At 34.5% G+C, this 21,136-nt stretch overlaps 1 protein-coding gene across 1 annotated transcript in view; it reads right to left on the bottom strand.

The window, feature by feature from the left end:
* The window catches only part of LOC143223902 (ras-specific guanine nucleotide-releasing factor 2-like), a 117,898-nt gene extending 98,797 nt beyond the window's left edge, over nt 1-19,101 (bottom strand). The window contains exon 1 of the mRNA XM_076452377.1: nt 19,009-19,101. Within this exon, the coding sequence (XP_076308492.1) occupies nt 19,009-19,101 (93 nt within the window). The remainder of the gene's footprint in view (nt 1-19,008) is intronic.
* Between the last annotated feature and the right edge of the window lie 2,035 nt (nt 19,102-21,136).

Raw genomic sequence — 21,136 nt, forward strand, 5'->3', positions numbered from 1 at the left:
TAACAACAGCATCAGTATGAAGCTAGGACATCAACAACTGGACCAATAACAACAACATCAATGTTTAGATAGCACATCAACAACTAGACAACAATAACAACAACATCAGTATGAAGCTAGGACATCAACAACTAGACCAATAACAACAACATCAGTGTTAAGGTAGCACATCAACAACTAGACCAATAACTACAACATCAGTATGAAACTAGGACATCAACAACTAGACCAATAACAACAACATCAGTAGCACTTCAACAACTGGAAGCAGTATGAAGGACATCAACAACTGGACCAATAACAACAACATCAATGTTTAGATAGCACATCAACAACTAGAACAATAACAACAACATCAGTATGAAGCTAGGACATCAACAACTAGACCAATAACAACAACATAGCACAACAACAATAGTTACAACATCAGATAGCACATCAACAACTAGACCAATAACAACATCAGTGTTAAGGTAACACATCAGTCAATGTTAAGATAGCATCAACAAGTACCAATAACAACAGACATCAACAACTGGACCAATAACAACAACATCAATGTTTAGATAGCACATCAACAACTAGACCAATAACAACAACATCAGTATGAAGCTAGACATCAACAACTAGACATCAACAACTAGACCAATACACAACAACATCAACTGTAACAACAACATCAAAGATAGCACACAACTGGACCAACAAATCAATGTTTAGATAGCACATCAACAACTAGAACAATAACAACAACATCAGTATGAAGCTAGGACATCAACAACTAGACCAATAACAACAACATCAATGTTAAGATAGCACATCAACAACTAGACTAATAACTAAAACATCAGTATGAAGCTAGGACATCAACAACTAGACCAATAACTACAACATCAGTGTTAAGATAGCACATCAACAACTAGACCAATAACAACAACATCAATGTTAAGATAGCACATCAACAACTAGACCAATAACTACAACATCAGTATGAAGCTAGGACATCAACAACTAGACCAATAACTACAACATCAATGTTAAGATAGCACATCAACAACTAGACCAATAACAACAACATCAGTATGAAGCCAGGACACCAACAACTAGACCAATAACAACAACATCAATGTTAAGATAGCACATCAACAACTAGACCAATAACTACAACATCAGTATGAAACTAGGACATCAACAACTAGACCAATAACAACAACTTCAGTATGAAGCTAGGACATCAACAACTGGACCAATAATAACAGCATCAGTATGAAGCTAGGACATCAACAACTGGACAAATAACAACAACATCAGTGTTAAGGTAGCACATCAACTAACAGTACACCTTGTTTCTATTTCCTTTAATTTTTGTACTTTATCAAACATACTTAACACTAATCTCTAAACACACGTGATCGTACAGTGTGGTAAATTCAACAACTGGACAAATAACAACAACATCAGTGTTAAGGTAGCACATCAACTAACAGTACACCTTGTTTCTATTTCCTTTAATTTTTGTACTTTATCAAACATACTTAACACTAATCTCTAAACACACGTGATCGTACAGTGTGGTAAATTCATTTGCGTTGTTTTAACACACGTAAATGTATAAAAAGATCATAAAATAAACTTCACACAACAATCAACTAATACGACACGGACGAATCGTTTTTTTCAAACCTACGTCAAAACATATTTGCTGTTGTTTAAGATGAAACTTTTGCAAACCCTGAATCTACAGATTGTGTTGCTAATTCATCCTTTAAAGCACCCCAGGGGAATAAACGATTTATTTGTAACTACAAATAAAATGATAACTCTGAAATTAACATCAGCAGGAATTCAATGGTGAAAGTAGTTGTAACTCGTGTTAAAGCGAATCAGTTTGATGTATCAGTTTGGCATGGCAACATATTTTACCTTTTTACCTCGTACAAGTATAAGGAATCATGTCTGGAGACGGTGAGGGATATATAATGACATCTCTTGACAACATTCGGGAGGTGTAAAATTTGCAATAAACAATAACTTTTTAGCAGCTCAGGTATGAACAGATTTATTTTGTTTTGAATTTCGCGCAAAACTACACGAGGGCTATCTGCGCTACCCGTCCCTAAATTTGCAGTGTAAGACTAGAGGGCAGGCAGCTAGTCATCACCACCCACAGCCAACTCTTGGGCTACCCTTTTACCAACGAATAGTGGGATTGACCGTCACATTATAAAGCCTCCACAGCTGTTTGGTGCGACCGGGATTGCTGAACCTGCGACCCTCAGATTACGAGTCGAACGCTTTACTCCACCTGGCCATGACCCGGGCCATATTATAAAAGTTACAGAGAAATTGATTGTGTCCAAAAACTAAGAAAAACAGTATGATTACACTCTGGTAGTGTTGTTTTAGAATATTGTCTGTTTGGGTTTCGATAAATGCTTTAACAGAACCCACTGTATCCTAAAACACAGGAGAAATTATCGTTAAATTATATGTACATTTATAAAAACTGTTTAGAGAATTGGAAGTTGTTGATATATCACAAACTTTCTTTTATAGTTCTATATAAAAAAAAAATGTTTTTGACAACCAGTACTAGAATTATTACTTTGTAAGGCGATTATATATATATACACACTTTCAATGTAATTTTTCTTTATATTTTTAGTGTAGCATTTACGAAGTATTTTTCTTTACCATCGAATCACAATCCAGGATGACATGAATTAATCTAAAAACATTGTGAGTTATGAGCTCGAATATTTATTTAATGTTGACACAATAATTTAGAGTAAACCATTTCCAGCACCAGCACGATTTATTCAGGTGACGAGCTTATAGAGGTTTTTGTTATTGTATGATTCTTGTAGAACATAAAACTTACGCATTAAAACCAGTAATGTTAAATTCAGTCTTTAGCGGTTTCCATGATTTGTCTTTCTTATTGTCTACACAACAGCTTATTTGTATGGTTTCATATATTTCGCCATTTTTAAAAATAACCGTTAAGAACAAACCGACGGACCGAAGAAAAACATAAAAGAGTGGGGTTATTATTCTATTTTTAATGAGTTGTTTCTTCAAATGTTAGGTAATGAGAACATGGTTAACCAGCACTGAAAACAAAGCATGTCTGCGCACACAACAATAGACATCTGTAAATTACTAACCCTAAACGAAAGATATCTTTTTTTTTTTTTCTAGCGATCCTCGTGAAGCGTTTCCAATCCTCTAAGGACCACCACTTTGATATTGTTGTGGTTTCAGTATTTACCAAGACAAACAGGTAACGGTGCAATTCTTGTTCAGTCGAAGCAAGGCATTGTTGTTAGTCCTAGTTACCATGGCAACAAGACACTGCTTGACACCCTTCTCAGATTACACAACCTACAGACTTCTGATGACGTCATACATAAAAAGAATCGATACATTTCTTGTTATTTGATTTTATCTTGATTAAAAGGCTGTTCGGATAACAAATAAAGGCTGTAATTGTTCGAAAGCCCATTGCTAACGAGACTAAGTAATTTCTTCACAATCGTCGTCACAGTGTGAACGTGGTGGTTGAAAGTCGCTTATTTATGTTATAACTTTTACTATTACTCTGTCGATTTGATCACTATAAAACAGTACAGGTCTTTTGAGCTAAATCCAGTAAAAATATGTATATAAATATACACATGAGGTATAAATTTAGTATAAGTTTAATTTTCGTACCTAAAAACTTATTTTCTCACGACATGACAACTATCTTAATTCCAAAGACAAGATTAAAAATTTTCTCCTAATTATTAAAGTCGTTTATATGTTTTCAATAGAGCGTCGAACCCTGTTTGATTCTGTGTTCAGTTTGTTTGATAAAGTTAACATTTTTATAAGAACATTTCTTATTGTTATCCACGTACAATTACTGTTAAGTTCGTAGCTTCTCTATTTCAGAATAGTAACTAAAAACTATTTCCTCTGTTTAATAACATAATGCTGTTTTTATGTGATTTTACTAGTTGTGGTTGGGTTTTAACTTTTTCATGCGTACACAATACACTATGTGGTTTTTCTGTTTTCATGTTCCAATATACTAGTTACAATGTGGTTTCTCTGTTTTCATGTTTCAATATACCAGTTACAATGTGGTTTCTCTGTTTTCATGTTTCAATAAACTAGTTACAATGTGGTTTCTCTGTTTTCATGTTTCAATATACCAGTTACAATGTGGTTTCTCTGTTTTCATGTTTCAATATACTAGTTACGATGAGGTTTCTCTGTTTTCATGTTTCAATATACTAGTTACAATGTGGTTTCTCTGTTTTCATGTTTCAATATACTAGTTACAATGTGGTTTCTCTGTTTTCATGTTTCAATATACCAGTTACAATGAGGTTTCTCTGTTTTCATGTTTCAATATACTAGTTACGATGAGGTTTCTCTGTTTTCATGTTTCAATATACCAGTTACAATGTGGTTTCTCTGTTTTCATGTTTCAATATACTAGTTACAATGTGGTTTCTCTGTTTTCATGTTTCAATATACCAGTTACAATGTGGTTTCTCTGTTTTCATGTTTCAATATACCAGTTACAATGTGGTTTCTCTGTTTTCATGTTTCAATATACCAGTTACAATGTGGTTTCTCGGTTTTCATGCTTCAATTATTTCTATTTTCAATTTTAAACTCGTTGTTCTTATTTTAATGTTTCTCCATGATAAGACCATTTACTATTGTTTTAATGTTTCTCCATGATAAGACCATTTACTATTGTTTTAATGTTTCTCCATGATAAGACCGTTTACTATTGTTTTAATGTTTCTCCATGATAAGACCGTTTACTATTGTTTTAATGTTTCTCCATGATAAGACCGTTTACTATTGTTTTAATGTTTCTCCATGATAAGACCGTTTACTATTGTTTTAATGTTTCTCCATGATAAGACCATTTACTATTGTTTTAATGTTTCTCCATGATAAGACCATTTACTATTGTTTTAATGTTTCTCCATGATAAGACCATTTACTATTGTTTTAATGTTTCTCCATGATAAGACCGTTTACTATTGTTTTAATGTTTCTCCATGATAAGACCGTTTACTATTGTTTTAATGTTTCTCCATGATAAGACCGTTTACTATTGTTTTAATGTTTCTCCATGATAAGACCGTTTACTATTGTTTTAATGTTTCTCCATGATAAGACCATTTACTATTGTTTTAATGTTTCTCCATGATAAGACCATTTACTATTGTTTTAATGTTTCTCCATGATAAGACCATTTACTATTGTTTTAATGTTTCTCCATGATAAGACCGTTTACTATTGTTTTAATGTTTCTCCATGATAAGACCGTTTACTATTGTTTTAATGTTTCTCCATGATTAGATCAGTTATTGTTGTTTTAATGTTTCACCATGTTTAAACCAGTTATTGTTGTTTTAATGTTTCTCCATGTTTAGACTAGTTATTGTTGTTTTAATGTTTCTCCATGTTTAGACCAGTTATTGTTGTTTTAATGTTTCATCATGTTTAGACCAGTTATTGTTGTTTTAATGTTTCTCCATGTTTAGACCAGTTATTGTTGTTTTAATGTTTCTCCATGTTTAGACTAGTTATTGTTGTTTTAATGTTTCTCCATGTTTAGACCAGTTATTGTTGTTTTAATGTTTCACCATGTTTAGACCAGTTATTGTTGTTTTAATGTTTCACCATGTTTAGACCAGTTATTGTAGTTTTAATGTTTCTCCATGTTTAGACCAGTTATTGTTGTTTTAATGTTTCTCCATCTTTAGACCAGTTATTGTTGTTTTAATGTTTCTCCATGTTTAGACCAGTTATTGTTGTTTTAATGTTTCTCCATGTTTAGACTAGTTATTGTTGTTTTAATGATTCACCATGTTTAGACCAGTTATTTTTGTTTTAATGTTTCACCGTGTTTAGACCAGTTATTGTTGTTTTAATGTTTCACCATGTTTACACCAGTTATTGATGTTTTAATGTTTCACCATTATTAGACCAGTTATTATTGTTTTAATGTTTCACCATGTTTAGATCAGTTATTGTTGTTTTAATGTTTCACCATGTTTAGACCAGTTATTGTTGTTTTAATGTTTCTCCATATTTAGACTAGTTATTGTTGTTTTAATGTTTCTCCATATTTAGACCAGTTATTGTTGTTTTAATGATTCTCAATGTTAAGACCAACTATTGTTGATTTAATGTTTCTCCATGTTCAGACCAGTTATTGTTGTTTTAATGTTTTTCCATGTTTAGACCAGTTATTGTTGTTTTAATGTTTCACCATGTTTAGACCAGTTATTGTTGTTTTAATGTTTCACCATATTTTGACCAGTTATTGTTGTTTTAATGTTTCTCCATGTTTAGACCAGTTATTGTTGTTTTAATGTTTCTCCATGTTTAGACCAGTTATTGTTGTTTTAATGTTCTCCATGTTTAGACCAGTTATTGTTGTTTTAATGTTCCACCATGTTTAGACCAGTTATTGTTGTTCTAATGTTTCTCCATGTTTAGACCAGTTATTGTTGTTTTAATGTTTCACCATGTTTACACCAGTTATTGATGTTTTAATGTTTCACCATTATTAGACCAGTTATTATTGTTTTAATGTTTCACCATGTTTAGATCAGTTATTGTTGTTTTAATGTTTCTCCATGTTTAGACCAGTTATTGTTGTTTTAATGTTTCTCCATGTTTAGACCAGTTATTGTTGTTTTAATGTTTCTCCATGTTTAGACCAGTTATTGTTGTTTTAATGTTTCACCATGTTTAGACCAGTTATTGTTGTTTTAATGTTTCATCATGTTTATACCAGTTATTGTTGTTTTAATGTTTCACGATGTTTAGACCAGTTATTGTTGTTTTAATGTTTCTCCATGTTTAGACCAGTTATTGTTGTTTTAATGTTTCACCATGTTTACACCAGTTATTGATGTTTTAATGTTTCACCATTATTAGACCAGTTATTATTGTTTTAATGTTTCACCATGTTTAGATCAGTTATTGTTGTTTTAATGTTTCTCCATGTTTAGACCAGTTATTGTTGTTTTAATGTTTCTCCATGTTTAGACCAGTTATTGTTGTTTTAATGTTTCTCCATGTTTAGACCAGTTATTGTTGTTTTAATGTTTCTCCATGTTTAGACCAGTTATTGTTGTTTTAATGTTTCACCATGTTTAGACCAGTTATTGTTGTTTTAATGTTTCACGATGTTTAGACCAGTTATTGTTGTTTTAATGTTTCACGATGTTTAGACCAGTTATTGTTGTTTTAATGTTTCACGATGTTTAGACCAGTTATTGTTGTTTTAATGTTTCATCATGTTTATACCAGTTATTGTTGTTTTAATGTTTCACGATGTTTAGACCAGTTATTGTTGTTTTAATGTTTCACGATGTTTAGACCAGTTATTGTTGTTTTAATGTTTCATCATGTTTATACCAGTTATTGTTGTTTTAATGTTTCACGATGTTTAGACCAGTTATTGTTGTTTTAATGTTTCTCCATGTTTAGACCAGTTATTGTTGTTTTAATGTTTCACCATGTTTAGACCAGTTATTGTTGTTTTAATGTTTCTCCATGTTTAGACCAGTTATTGTTGTTTTAATGTTTCTCCATGTTCAGACCAGTTATTGTTGTTTTAATGTTTCTCTATGTTTAGACTAGTTATTGTTGTTTTAATGTTTCACGATGTTTAGACCAGTTATTGTTGTTTTAATGTTTCACCATTATTAGACCAGTTATTACTTTCCCGTATTGATTCTAATCATAGTTTCACTTTTTTAGGTTTACGCTAGTTATGGTATTCGTTATTTAAATTCATATAAATGAACTTTTATGGTTTTGTTTTACTGTGTGTCCAGGTTTAGATTAGCTATTTGATCTGTTTTAATGATATATTATTTCGATATTGTTAGTTTGTGTTTGGTTATTCAATGTACTTAATTTATATTAACCAATTTTCAACTACGTTTCGTCAAGTGATACCCATATACAAGATATTACGATATCTATCTGTGGTTTTGGTTTGTTTTTAATTTCGCGCACAGGTACTCAAGAGCTATCTGCGCTAGCCGTCCCTAATTTAGCAGTGTAAGACTGGAGGGAAAGCAGCTAGCCAACATCGGCCAGTGCCAACTGTTGGGCTACTCTTTTACCAATGAATAGTGGGATTGACCGTCACATTATAACGCCCCCATGGATGAAAGGGCGAGCATATTTGGTGTGACGGGATTTGTCTTGTACCCAGCTTGTATTATCTTGACACGTATTTCTGTCAGTTTCCATTTCGACAGACAATCAAACAAACCAAAACTGCTACAGCACTTCCATACTTCTAGCAGCCTGAAGTAACGGTGAGACTTCATGCACTAAAGTAGTTTTGATTTAGAAGAAAGCAATGACACTTTGTTATTTCCATAACATGTTTGTTATATATCATTCGTGACAGTACAGTGTTTATTTATAAACTAAGTACTGGCACTGTATATGTTTAATTACACATAGCATGCGATCATTTTGTCTGGAAATTTGTACACGTTCTAAAGTAATTTCTCTCCGCCGAATTCAAAAATTTGCATAGAGAGTTTTCATGAAACGTTATGTGTACGTTTACATAAGTGAATCATTTTCACTGAAAACGGACCAACTATAAATTTCTATAAACCAATCGTGACGTGAGAATCTTGTTTGCAACCCACGAGAAACACACCACATGTATATAAACGGTTACAAGGCCGCACGACGTTTCATTTCTGGATAGCATTTGTTTGTGCGTGTCCTTTGACATTAATTTTTTTTCTATATTACTTATTCGTCGCTATGGCAACGAAAGGTTACGTAAATGGCCCAGTTATATTTGTGAGAAATTTTATCTAAATAAGAGTTTTGTTTTTCTTTAAATAAATATTAAAAAAAAATATGCGTTTGAGAAAATGAATATTATTTTCCATATCTGCGTAGGTGAATGATACAAAATCCTTATTGAAAAGAAAACATCGTTTATAAAGTTTAGATTCTCAGGTCTGTGTCATGATACACTGTTTGGGTGTTAGTTTTTAAAACTGTGGCTTCAAAGACATCCATGTTACAATAATAAAAGTTTAATTTCGAAGAGTTTGGAAACTGTATGTAGTAAGTCAAAGTACATTTAAAGAAAAATGTCACCGCTCGCTTCTGGTTGTTTTGGTTAGCATGCTGGTAGAACAAATATACGAATGGCTATTTGCTTGATTACTTCAATGCGCAACCATGCGGCATTCTTTGTTTATTCAACGTAACAGTAAAATATGTTTTTACAGCCTCATAAATTAAGTGTATTTACTCTTAAAGAAAAACGAAACAAAAGCACTTATTGGGAAAGGTAGGAATTTTGGTCTGTTTATTGGTTGTTTAAAAGCAACGACTGTTTGTTTTTTGAACTACGCATAAAGCAACAAGAGGGCTATCTGTGCAAGCCGTTCCCAATTTAGCAGTGTAAGGCTAGAGGGAGGGCAGCTAGCCAACATCAGACAGTGCCAACTCTTAGGCTACTCTTTTACCAATGATTAGTTGGATTGACCGTCACATTATAACGCCTACAGGGATGAAAGGGCAAGCATGTTTGGTGTGACAGAAATTTGAACCCGCGGCCCTCATATTATGTGTCGTGCGCTATAACCACCAGGCCATGCCGGGCCAAAGAGCAAATATCCACTTCTGCAACGACTCGAACTCCAGATTTTAGCGTTGTATGTAAGTCCATGGACTTACCATTGTCCGACATGGGGACAATAGTGATTCAGTGATTTTATTTTCGAATATTTTGCAACAATAATTTATCCGAAATACATGAAAGTACTGAATGTTTTATCCTTATTTTATATCTGAAGAACCCGAGATTCAACACTCGTAGTGGACGCAATAAATACTCCATCGTGGCTTCGTGCTAAAATAAACAAACTTATCTTTATCTCAAGGAAAGCAGCCCACTATATAATAAATTATTATATTTTCCTCAATGCATGGTAAAGGTCAGATTTAGTTCTAACGCACACAGTTTTGTTCACGTGTTTTATAAGTCGCGTGTGTCGTTAGGTTTATGGTCAACAACGTTCACAGAGACCATACTCTGTTATATACACAACTAGCTCTTCTCATTACTGGGTTTAATTTTCGGTTTTGGTTTAAGAAAGTAGCTTCCTCTAATCGAAAGTTAATAACAATTGTTTCTCGAAATAGATTTCAAACCGGTTAATGTTCTTCTGTGATCTAAATATATACTTATTGATTTATGCAATTGTAGGTTATGAGTCTGACCTCTGAGTAAGTCACGTGATATCATTATTATTTGTAATTTACGAATGAAGTAATTATGAAGCGTAGCTTTCCGGAATATCTTAATCAAGGATAATGTCTGAGTGTTTTTTTTTTCTGGGGAACGATAAACCCATTGCGTCAGCTCGCAAATAATGAATTTACATTTTAGGACAACTTATGTCATTAAATAGAAAATAAATGGTTAGTGATTTTTGTAGAAATTCAGAAGGTCTGCTAATTAGTACTAACATGTTTCACTCTTGTGTTTCGGATATACAGCATTAGCTCCATATAAATCTATGTAGCAAAAGTAGAAATACACCTCGTTTTCAAAGAGGTAGTTATCATCGCACGACAAGAGGAAACGGGAAACATCAGTGTTGTTTGTTTGTTTTTGAATTTCACGTAAAGCTGCACGAGAGCTATATGCTATAGCCGTCCCTAATTTAGCAGTGTATGGCTAGAGGTAAGGCAGCTAGTCATCACCACCCACCGCCAACTATAGGGCTACTCTTTTGCCAACGAATAGTAGGATTGACCGTCACATTATAACGCCCCCATGGTTTAAAGGGCGAGCATGTTTGGTGCGACGAAGATTCGAACCCACGACTCTCAGATTACGAGTCGAACGCAATGCCGGGCCAGAATTAATATTATAATGATTTCTTGGTGATGATGCATATATAAATATATGATGCATTTTCAGTTTCATAAGTAATAAAAGTAACTTGGTAACTTTTTTCAACAACGTGTAACCAACTTGTTCTAATGAACGGAAATCCATTTTCACTTGAAATAAATGTCCAAAGAAACAGTTTTCTCAAAGAATTGATTATCTTGACTTCACTTTTCCCCCACAACGTTTCGACCATCGTGTGGACAACGTCGAGCGACTGTGTATATTTGATGAAGCAACTGCCCGAGTACTTTGTTCCAATTTAGAAAACGTACAGGGCGACACCTGTATTTCGATTTGAATTAGGTTTGAGTTTACGAATAATTAATGCTTCATTTATTTTTCTTCTATTAATGCTATTCTCATTACATAATAGGCCCGGCATGTTCAGGTGGTTAAGGGTCGCGGCTTCGAATCCTCGTCACACCAAACATGCTCAGCCCTTTCAGCGGTGGGAGCGTTATAATATGACGGTCAATCCCACTATTCATTGGTAAAGAGTAGCCTAACAATTGACGGCGGATGGCATAAATTAGCCGCCTTCCTTACAAACCCTGTAATACAACTAACGAATGTGTATATAACTGTAATACAACAGTAAAAAACCCTGTAATACGGGTAACAAATGTGTATAGAAATGTAATACAACTGTAACAAACCCTGTAATACGGGTAACAAATGTGTATAGAACTGTAATACAACTGTAACAAACCCTGTAATACGATTAGCGAATGTGTATATAATTGTAATACAACAGTGACAAACCCTACATACATGTAAAAACGGCTCGTTTGGGTTGAGAAAATTTTTTACGTAAAGGAGCGAACAACGTTTCAACATTCTTCGGTCATCGTCAGGTTCACAAAGAAAGGAAGAGGTAACTAACCGGAAGCTGACCATATGTTTGAAATGGGTTGTGTAACTGAGTGTCGGAATGTAGAGGGCGTGCTTAGATGTTTGAGTATATAATTTTATATTATTTATTTTATTATTTTTAATATAGGTATAAAGGTGTTTCTTTGTATCGGTTTATTTTGGGTTTAAGTTGTTGTATAAGTAAGGCTTCTTTAATTTTGCGTTTCTTTATGTTTGTTTCTTTATTTAGTATTTGAGTGTTTTCTATCGTTATGTTGTATTTATTTGACTTGCAGTGTTCGAAAATATGTGAAGGTGACTTTTTATGTTCTTTGAATCTGGTTTCTATTTTTCTACTTGTTTCTCTAATGTAGAAGTCGTGGTAGTTATCACATGGTATTTTGTAAATAATGTTGGTGTGGTGTTTGTCAGTGTAGTTTTTACATAGTATAGACTTCGGTTTTGCGCCTGGTTTTGGAATAAATTTGGTATTGACTGGAATTTCATATTTTGTTAGTAGTTTATGACTGCAAGTCAAATAAACACAACATAACCATAAAAAACACCCAAATACTAAATAAAGAAACCAACATAAACAAAATTAAAGAAGCCTTACTTATACAACAACTCAAGACGAAAATAAACCAATACAAAGGAACACCTTTATACCTATATTAAAAATAATATAATAAATAATAATAATAAAATAAATAATATAAAATTATATATTCAAACATCTAACACCGCCCTCTACATTCCGACACTCAGTTACACAACCCCTTTCAAACATGTGGTCAGCTTCCGGTCAGTTACCTCTTTTTTTCTTTGTGAACCTGACGATGACCGAAGAAGGTCGAAACGTTATTCGCTCCTCCACGTAAAATTTTTTCTCACCCCAAACGAGTCGTTTTTACATATATATTTCTCTACAAGTGAGTTTTCTCGACATCACTGAGTAACAAACCCTGTGATAAGACTAACGACTGTGTATAGAACTGTAATACGACAGTAACAAACCCTGTAATACAACTGTAATAAATGGCATGGATTCAATACAAATATTTTTCAAGTGTTTGTGTGATAATAATTAAATTAGTTTCTGTAATTAACGTTTTATTTTCATGTTATAGTTTTCAGCTTGGTATCCACGTAATTAAACTAATGACTTGTGAGCGGCAACAAGGACTATGCAAAAAGGAAACTAGAAATGGACGACATCACCATATACGTAACGGAGGTGTAGGGTAAACAGTACTACGTGTTACAAAGAGAAATCTATTTGGGGAAAAGGATCTGCCATCCCTCACAGCCCCATCATTTTATCTTCATTTGTTTATAGACACTTTGAATACCTGTAACGTGTTGAGTTTTTATACTTGTCCTTGGTACTCAGGTTTGGAAAGTCTTGTTAAGTGGTATATCTCTTACTAGGTGAGTCAACTGGTTTTTCGTTTTTGATCAGAACATTCGGCTCAAAATGTCTTTCATATTAAACTTGTTTGGTAGTTACAACGTGCTGGGTATAACGCACTTAGTTTTAACCTCACGGTCATTGAGACGCTTCACACAGCCCTCATATTCATTCAGAATTCTATGTACCTAACCTCTTAAGTAAATATTCTCTAAATAGTTTACTTACTTCAGCTATAAAGTACTGTCTTTACATTTATCAACTCTGTGTATTCAATTGCAAAATACCGCAATCTCCTCCCCCAAAATAAGTTCCTACAGAAAGCATGAGTTTGTCCCGTAGTGTTTTATTGTTATCACTATGCATGAAAACGTAAGACAATATTTATATTCAGCTCATAACATAGTAAAATAAACAAGAAAACAGATAAATACACTTTGACTAAAACAATCAAGGGATATGCGAGTTTAGTATCTGGGAAATTACAACTGAAGGATAAGTGTGAAAGGGATCTCGACTAACATAGCAGAGGAACACACATTAACCAAATCAGCCATTTCTCTCTACCGCTTGCTAATTACCTGTCGTCAAGAAAATCAAACCATTTATTAAGATTGTCATCATAAAACCTAAACCTGTAGCTTATTGTTTTTATCGTTGTTATGTCATTGTTAACAAACACAATCACTAGTTCAGCTTGATTGTAATGTCTAATTTTAATTTTTTTTACAATGATTTTTGTTGTTGTTTATGTAAAACTACAGAAGGAGCCTCCTTGCTATTGTTGTTTCCAGGTGACTGGTATTTGTAACTGTTCCTTTAGTTGCTTTCACAAACTAAAACATCGTATACCAGCCGAATAGTTAAGTAATTGAGCCAAACGTCACACCAAAATTCTCAGAGATCGACGTATTTCACACCACATTTTGTAACATGAATCACACCAGAATTCTCATACATCGACGTGTTTTACACCACATTTTGTAACATGAATCACACCAAGATTCTCAGAGATCGACGTGTTTTACACCACATTTCGTAACACGAATCACGCTAAAACTATCAGAAATCCACGTGTTTTACACTACAATTTGTAACATGAATCACACCAGGATTGTCATAGATCCATGTGTTTTACACTACATTTTGTAACACGAATCACCCCTCGACTATTTGAGATCCATGTGTTTTACACTACAATTTGTGACACGAATGACGACAGGACTGTCAGAAATCCACGTGTTTTACACAAAAATTTGCAACATGAATCACGCCAGGACTGTCAAAGATCCACGTATTTTCTATTACATTTTGTAACATGAACTACACCAAGATTCTGCGAACAGTTCTTTTCAGCAATAAATGGAGATTAGAGCTTGTTTTAAATCATTTTACAAAGCTGTTTTTCATTTTATATCATTATGGGTAAAGAACATAAAAAAGTATAATAAATATTCATAAACAAAAAAGTTTACCCTATTATAAACTAGGGTAGAGGCAAAACAGAACTACCGAGTTTTATAAACGGAAAATATTTTAATTCGACATACAGTTAGAATTATAACTTTACGTTCTAACAGCTTGTAAATATTAAACGTGCGTTGCTGTGATTTTATTAAGGATAAACTTATAAACAAACTAATATAAGTTACATTATGAAATTCAAACTTTGATGTAAGATGGCTTATAATACCAATAATTAACGACGCACATAAATTTATTAGTTAAATATTTATCCTACACCCGTTATTTATCATTCTATTTTCTTTTTCCTGCTATCATTTTATAAATATTAACGTGAAGTGACGCCATTACTGAATCTAACTATAACGTCTTCTAACAATAGGCCTACCTTAAAACAAAGAAAATTTCTGAACAGATATACGAAACAAGTGAATTATAAGTCAACAGTTTAAATTAACCTGAATACTTCTTCAGCATATTGTGCAACGCTATTGCTTAACCATTTCTGAATTTATTCCCTCAGGTGATAAATATTCATCATTAAAGATATCTGCTGCCGTAAATGCGAAGCGCCCTCAAGTAGTAGTTACGTAGACAACTTACATCGTTATCGATTTCATTCCGAATATATATATATGTGTGTGTATAAATAATCCTATCAACAAGTATTTCTCAACCAATCACGAGGAACAAGCTATAAGTCAATTTATATTTCATTTAGTATAGGATCATGTATCGTCCTACGGGAGGTATCTGTTAGCTTTATCCTCATATCGTAAAAGAACTTTTATTTTCATGTTTGGATACATGAGTAAATTATTAAAGTTTGACCTTTAAATGCCCGTTTTTGTTGTTATTATGTATGTAATAAAACGGCTGGTATGCCTAGAGAAAGCATTTTTTTTTTTACATATATAATTTTCTGTGGGGTTTTCTCGTCATCACGGATTAATTGTTACTACATTTGCAAGAAGATTTTTTTTTTCAGAAAGGACCTTCTGATAATGCACGTGGTGTGTATTTCTACCAAATCAACGCACAGTTTAATAATCTTTTAACCCGAATCCTTTTGTTGTGTGTCGTTATATTGTAAGTTTTCAGACGTTTCTTCGCTACATCATAAAAGAAAAATACCTAAAATTATGAGCAATGGTTTGATTAGACTTACTTTAATAGCCTTCGTGAAATACGGTGTTTTGTTTTTGAATTTCGCGCAAAGTTACACGAGGGCCATCTGCCATAATTTAGCAGTGTAAAACTAGAGGGAAGGCAGCTAGTCATCACCATTCACCACCAACTCTTGGACTACACTTTCACAAACGAAGAGGGGGATTGACCGACACATTATAACACCCCCACGGTTGAAAGAGCGAGCATGTTTGGTGCGACGGGGATTCAAACCCGCGACCCTCAGATTACGACTTAACCCACGTGGCCATGCTGGGCCAATACATTGTTTACAATTATTTTAGTATAAGTAAAAATGACGCCCCTCTACGGATTAGCAGTGAGTCTAAGGGTTTTTAATGTTAATGAGAATTTTTGATACCTGCAGAGGACATATCATAGATAGTCCTTTTTGGAGATTTGTACTTAACAATAAAGAAACAAACAAAATAAGTGAAATCTAAGGTAATGATATTACTGCTAATTACAACATACCTGGCTTTTCTATGGGACCCTGTCACGAATTTGCCTGGTTTGGTATAATAGTTAGAGCATCCGAATCGCAAGCTACGGGAGGCGAGTTCGAATCCGATCACCGAACACGCTTGTTATTTCAACTGTGGGGGCGTTACAATGTGACGTTCAATTCCACTCTTCATTGGTAAAATAGTTGGTAGCTCAAGAGTTGGTGTTGGGTAATGTTGACTGGATGTCTTCCACTTCTAAAATAAGGACGATTATTGTAGCTAACCCTTGAGTAGTTTTGCGCGAAATTTCAAAGGTGTACAAAGAACCAAAACTGTCACAACTTTAAGCATAGATATGTAACAGTAACGCAATTAAAATCGTTTATAACCCGGCATGGCCAGGTGGTTAGAGGGCGCTCGAATCGCATTCTGAGGGTCGCGGGTTCGAATTTCCGTCACACCAAACATGCTCGCTCTTTCAGCCATGTGGCCGTTATTATGCCTCGGTTAATCCCATTATTTGTTGATGAAAAAGTAGCCCAAGAGTTGGCTGTGGGTGGTGATGACTAGCTGCCTTCCCTCTAGTCTTACACTGCTAAATTAGGGACGGCTAGCGTAGATAGCCCTCGTGTAGCTTTGTGCGAAATTCAAAACAAACTCAACCCTAATCATTTACAGAGCTCTTTGCTATTATTTGTACTCATATACGTCTATATAACAGCCTAAACTGTACAAAACATTTGCTCTGCTTGAATATACACTGTCTACATGTTCAGATTTACTATATTTACACCAAGAAGCTGTACTACTATGTGCGGAGTTGACAGGACAAGCTCAGTCCACTTATGCACTTTAGGTGTAGATAAGTCCTAGTATGGAGCTTGTATCAGCAATCACTATATTAATCATAGTATAGAATAATTTGGTGGACACGGGGAACTTCACTTCTTCTGCCAAATTCTTATTAGACAAGTAGTCCAATTACGTCTCAACAGGAAGTCTCTGAATCACGCAGCAAGTTTCTAACGGAGTCCAGTTACGTCTCTATGGGAGTTCCCGGATCATATGTTAGGTTTCCAATAGAGTCCAGTTACGAAAGAAAACCCCTGGATCATACAATAAGTTTTCAAGGAGTCCAATTACGTCTTTCAAGAAATTCTCTGAATCGAACAACCAGCTATCAAGGAGTTCAATTACGTCTCTCAAGAAAGTCCCTGGATCATTCAGCCAGCTATCAAGGAAATCCAATTACGTCTGTCAAGAAAGTCACTGGACCATTTAGAAGTCAGCCAGAAACTATAACATCTTCATGAATAACGTTAACAGTTTTTTAACTTACTTATACTTCCAAAGCTTGGCTGACTAAGCCTTAAACAAAGCTGCTATCTCTATAAGAACACCAAAAATCTATTTCAAGGTAAATACACAATATGTAGATCATGTTCTTGTAGAAAAGCATACTGTTAGGGTTAGTTGAGTAAAAAGACAATGACAGAAATAATACATCAATATCTTGTAGCTAAATGTCCAGTTGTGATGTTCTATCAATACTTTTGTGTACTCTGAAGTATCAGCGGTAAGTTTATGGACTTACAACACTAAAATCCCAGACCCAATTTTTCACCATGAAAATAGCAAAAAAAACAACAACAGCTTATTGCACTTAACTAAACAAGCTAATAGTTTAATTTCTTTTTGTTGGTATGTTATTAAGCTGATCTACACCAATCCTGTTATTTGCGGGCTTGGTTTGTTGGATTTCACGCAAAGGTACTCTAGGACTATCTTTGCTAGCCTCCCTGATTTAAATGTAATAAACTAGAGGGAAGGCAGCTAGTCAACGCTACCCACCGTCAACTCGTGGACTATTTTTCACCAGTGAGAAGAAGGACGAATATGCTCGTTGACGGAACACAAACTCGCAACCTTATGGGGAAATAAATAATATTGATTGATAAAAGGCACTCCAAATGAAGTCAAATGCATAATAGGAATTTATTTAAACAATATCTAGTGGGAGTATCTGAAACTTTAGGCTTAACAACAAACTAACAAACAAAACTTTATGTTGTTCGTTTTGTTTCAGAAACATCCTATCGATGAAACCACCCAAAATATTTATTTTCACAGTGATTTTCATGTCATCTTGAACGAAACTGTTTAGATAGATCGACGTAACCCTAGTTAGGCAATTTTATATCTAACAACTGTCCTATCTATTACTGTACATCTTCCCTCTAGATATTTAATTATTGAAAAAATGAAATTCATTGTTTACAAGTGGGTCAGGAATGCCAAGTTTTGCAGTAAATATCTCTGACAAAAGAACTGGTTTCTTTTCATCATTAGCAGGTAGCAGCTTTCCACTGCCTGTTACTAAACAAATACCCCAGATAAGATGAAAACTCGTATTTGCCCAGACCATGACTGGTCATGACTTTACCACAAAAGACAACAAACAGAGAAAGCACAGGTACATTGCTTGAGAACCTACTTTACAGAATACTCGCTTGATCACAGCTTCCAGACTTGAAGGTGCATCTCTTTCATTGAGTCTTACCTATTCACCTTCCAGATGATTCTGAATATGTTAGCTGTTGTATGCATCTTGATTGCGCAGATCATGTTCAACGTTTATAGGAATGGCTGATACAAAAACTCATCAATACCTCAAACGTGAATGGATCTGTGGAGGTCCCCATGACACATTTCGGTTTTCTCCCTGCTTCTTTATCCTGACTGCAAAATGATGAACAATTCATGTTACCAAATGAGAAACACTTCGTGGTACTAGATGATAAACACTTGATGGTGATAATTGAAGAGCACTTCATAGTACCATACGAGAAACACTTCATAGTACCAAATGAGAAACACTTCGTGGTACTAGAAGATAAACACTTGATGGTGATAATTGAAGAACACTTTATAGTACCATACGAGAAACACTTCATAGTACCATACGAGAAACACTTCGTGGTACTAGATGATAAACACTTGATGGTGCTAACTGAAGAACACTTCATAGTACCATACGAGAAACACTTCGTGGTACTAGATGATAAACACTTGATGGTGCTAACTGAAGAACACTTCATGGTACCATACGAGAAACACTTCATGGTACTAGATGATAAACACTTGATGGTGCTAACTGAAGAACACTTCATAGTACCATACGAGAAACACTTCGTGGTACTAGATGATAAACACTTGATGGTGCTAACTGAAGAACACTTTATAGTACCATACGAGAAACACTTCGTGGTACTAGATGATAAACACTTGATGGTGCTAATTGAAGAACACTTTATAGTACCATACGAGAAACACTAGATGATAAACACTTGATGGTACTAGATGATAAACACTTGATGGTGCTTAACTGAAGAACACTTCATGGTACCATACGAGAAACACTTCGTGGTACTAGATGATAAACACTTGATGGTGCTAACTGAAGAACACTTCATAGTACCATACGAGAAACACTTCGTGGTACTAGATGATAAACACTTGATGGTGCTAACTGAAGAACACTTCATAGTACCATACGAGAAACACTTCGTGGTACTAGATGATAAACACTTGATGGTGCTAACTGAAGAACACTTCATAGTACCATACGAGAAACACTTCGTGGTACTAGATGATAAACACTTGATGGTGCTAACTGAAGAACACTTCATAGTACCATACGAGAAACACTTCGTGGTACTAGATGATAAACACTTGATGGTGCTAACTGAAGAACACTTCATAGTACCATACGAGAAACACTTCGTGGTACTAGATGATAAACACTTGATGGTGCTAACTGAAGAACACTTCATAGTACCATACGAGAAACACTTCGTGGTACTAGATGATAAACACTTGATGGTGCTAACTGAAGAACACTTCATAGTACCATACGAGAAACACTTCGTGGTACTAGATGATAAACACTTGATGGTGCTAACTGAAGAACACTTCATAGTACCATACGAGAAACACTTCGTGGTACTAGATGATAAACACTTGATGGTGCTAACTGAAGAACACTTCATAGTACCATACGAGAAACACTTCGTGGTACTAGATGATAAACACTTGATGGTGCTAACTGAAGAACACTTCATAGTACCATACGAGAAACACTTCGTGGTACTAGATGATAAACACTTGATGGTGCTAACTGAAGAACACTTCATAGTACCATACGAGAAACACTTCGTGGTACTAGATGATAAACACTTGATGGTGCTAACTGAAGAACACTTCATAGTACCAAATGAGAAACACTTCGTGGTACTAGATGATAAACACTTGATGGTGCTAACTGAAGAACACTTCATAGTACCAAATGAGAAACACTTCGTGGTACTAGATGATAAACACTTGATGGTGCTAACTGAAGAACACTTCATAGTACCAAATGAGAAACACTTCGTGGTACTAGATGATAAACACTTGATGGTGCTAATGGTGCTAACTGAAGAACACTTCATAGTACCATACGAGAAACACTTCGTGGTACTAGATGATAAACACTTGATGGTGCTAACTGAAGAACACTTCATAGTACCATACGAGAAACACTTCGTGGTACTAGATGATAAACACTTGATGGTGCTAACTGAAGAACACTTCATAGTACCATACGAGAAACACTTCGTGGTACTAGATGATAAACACTTGATGGTGCTAACTGAAGAACACTTCATAGTACCATACGAGAAACACTTCGTGGTACTAGATGATAAACACTTGATGGTGCTAACTGAAGAACACTTCATAGTACCATACGAGAAACAC

Source organism: Tachypleus tridentatus, chromosome 8, assembly GCF_004210375.1.
Source record: "Tachypleus tridentatus isolate NWPU-2018 chromosome 8, ASM421037v1, whole genome shotgun sequence".
Taxonomy (NCBI): Eukaryota; Metazoa; Arthropoda; class Merostomata; order Xiphosura; family Limulidae; genus Tachypleus; species Tachypleus tridentatus.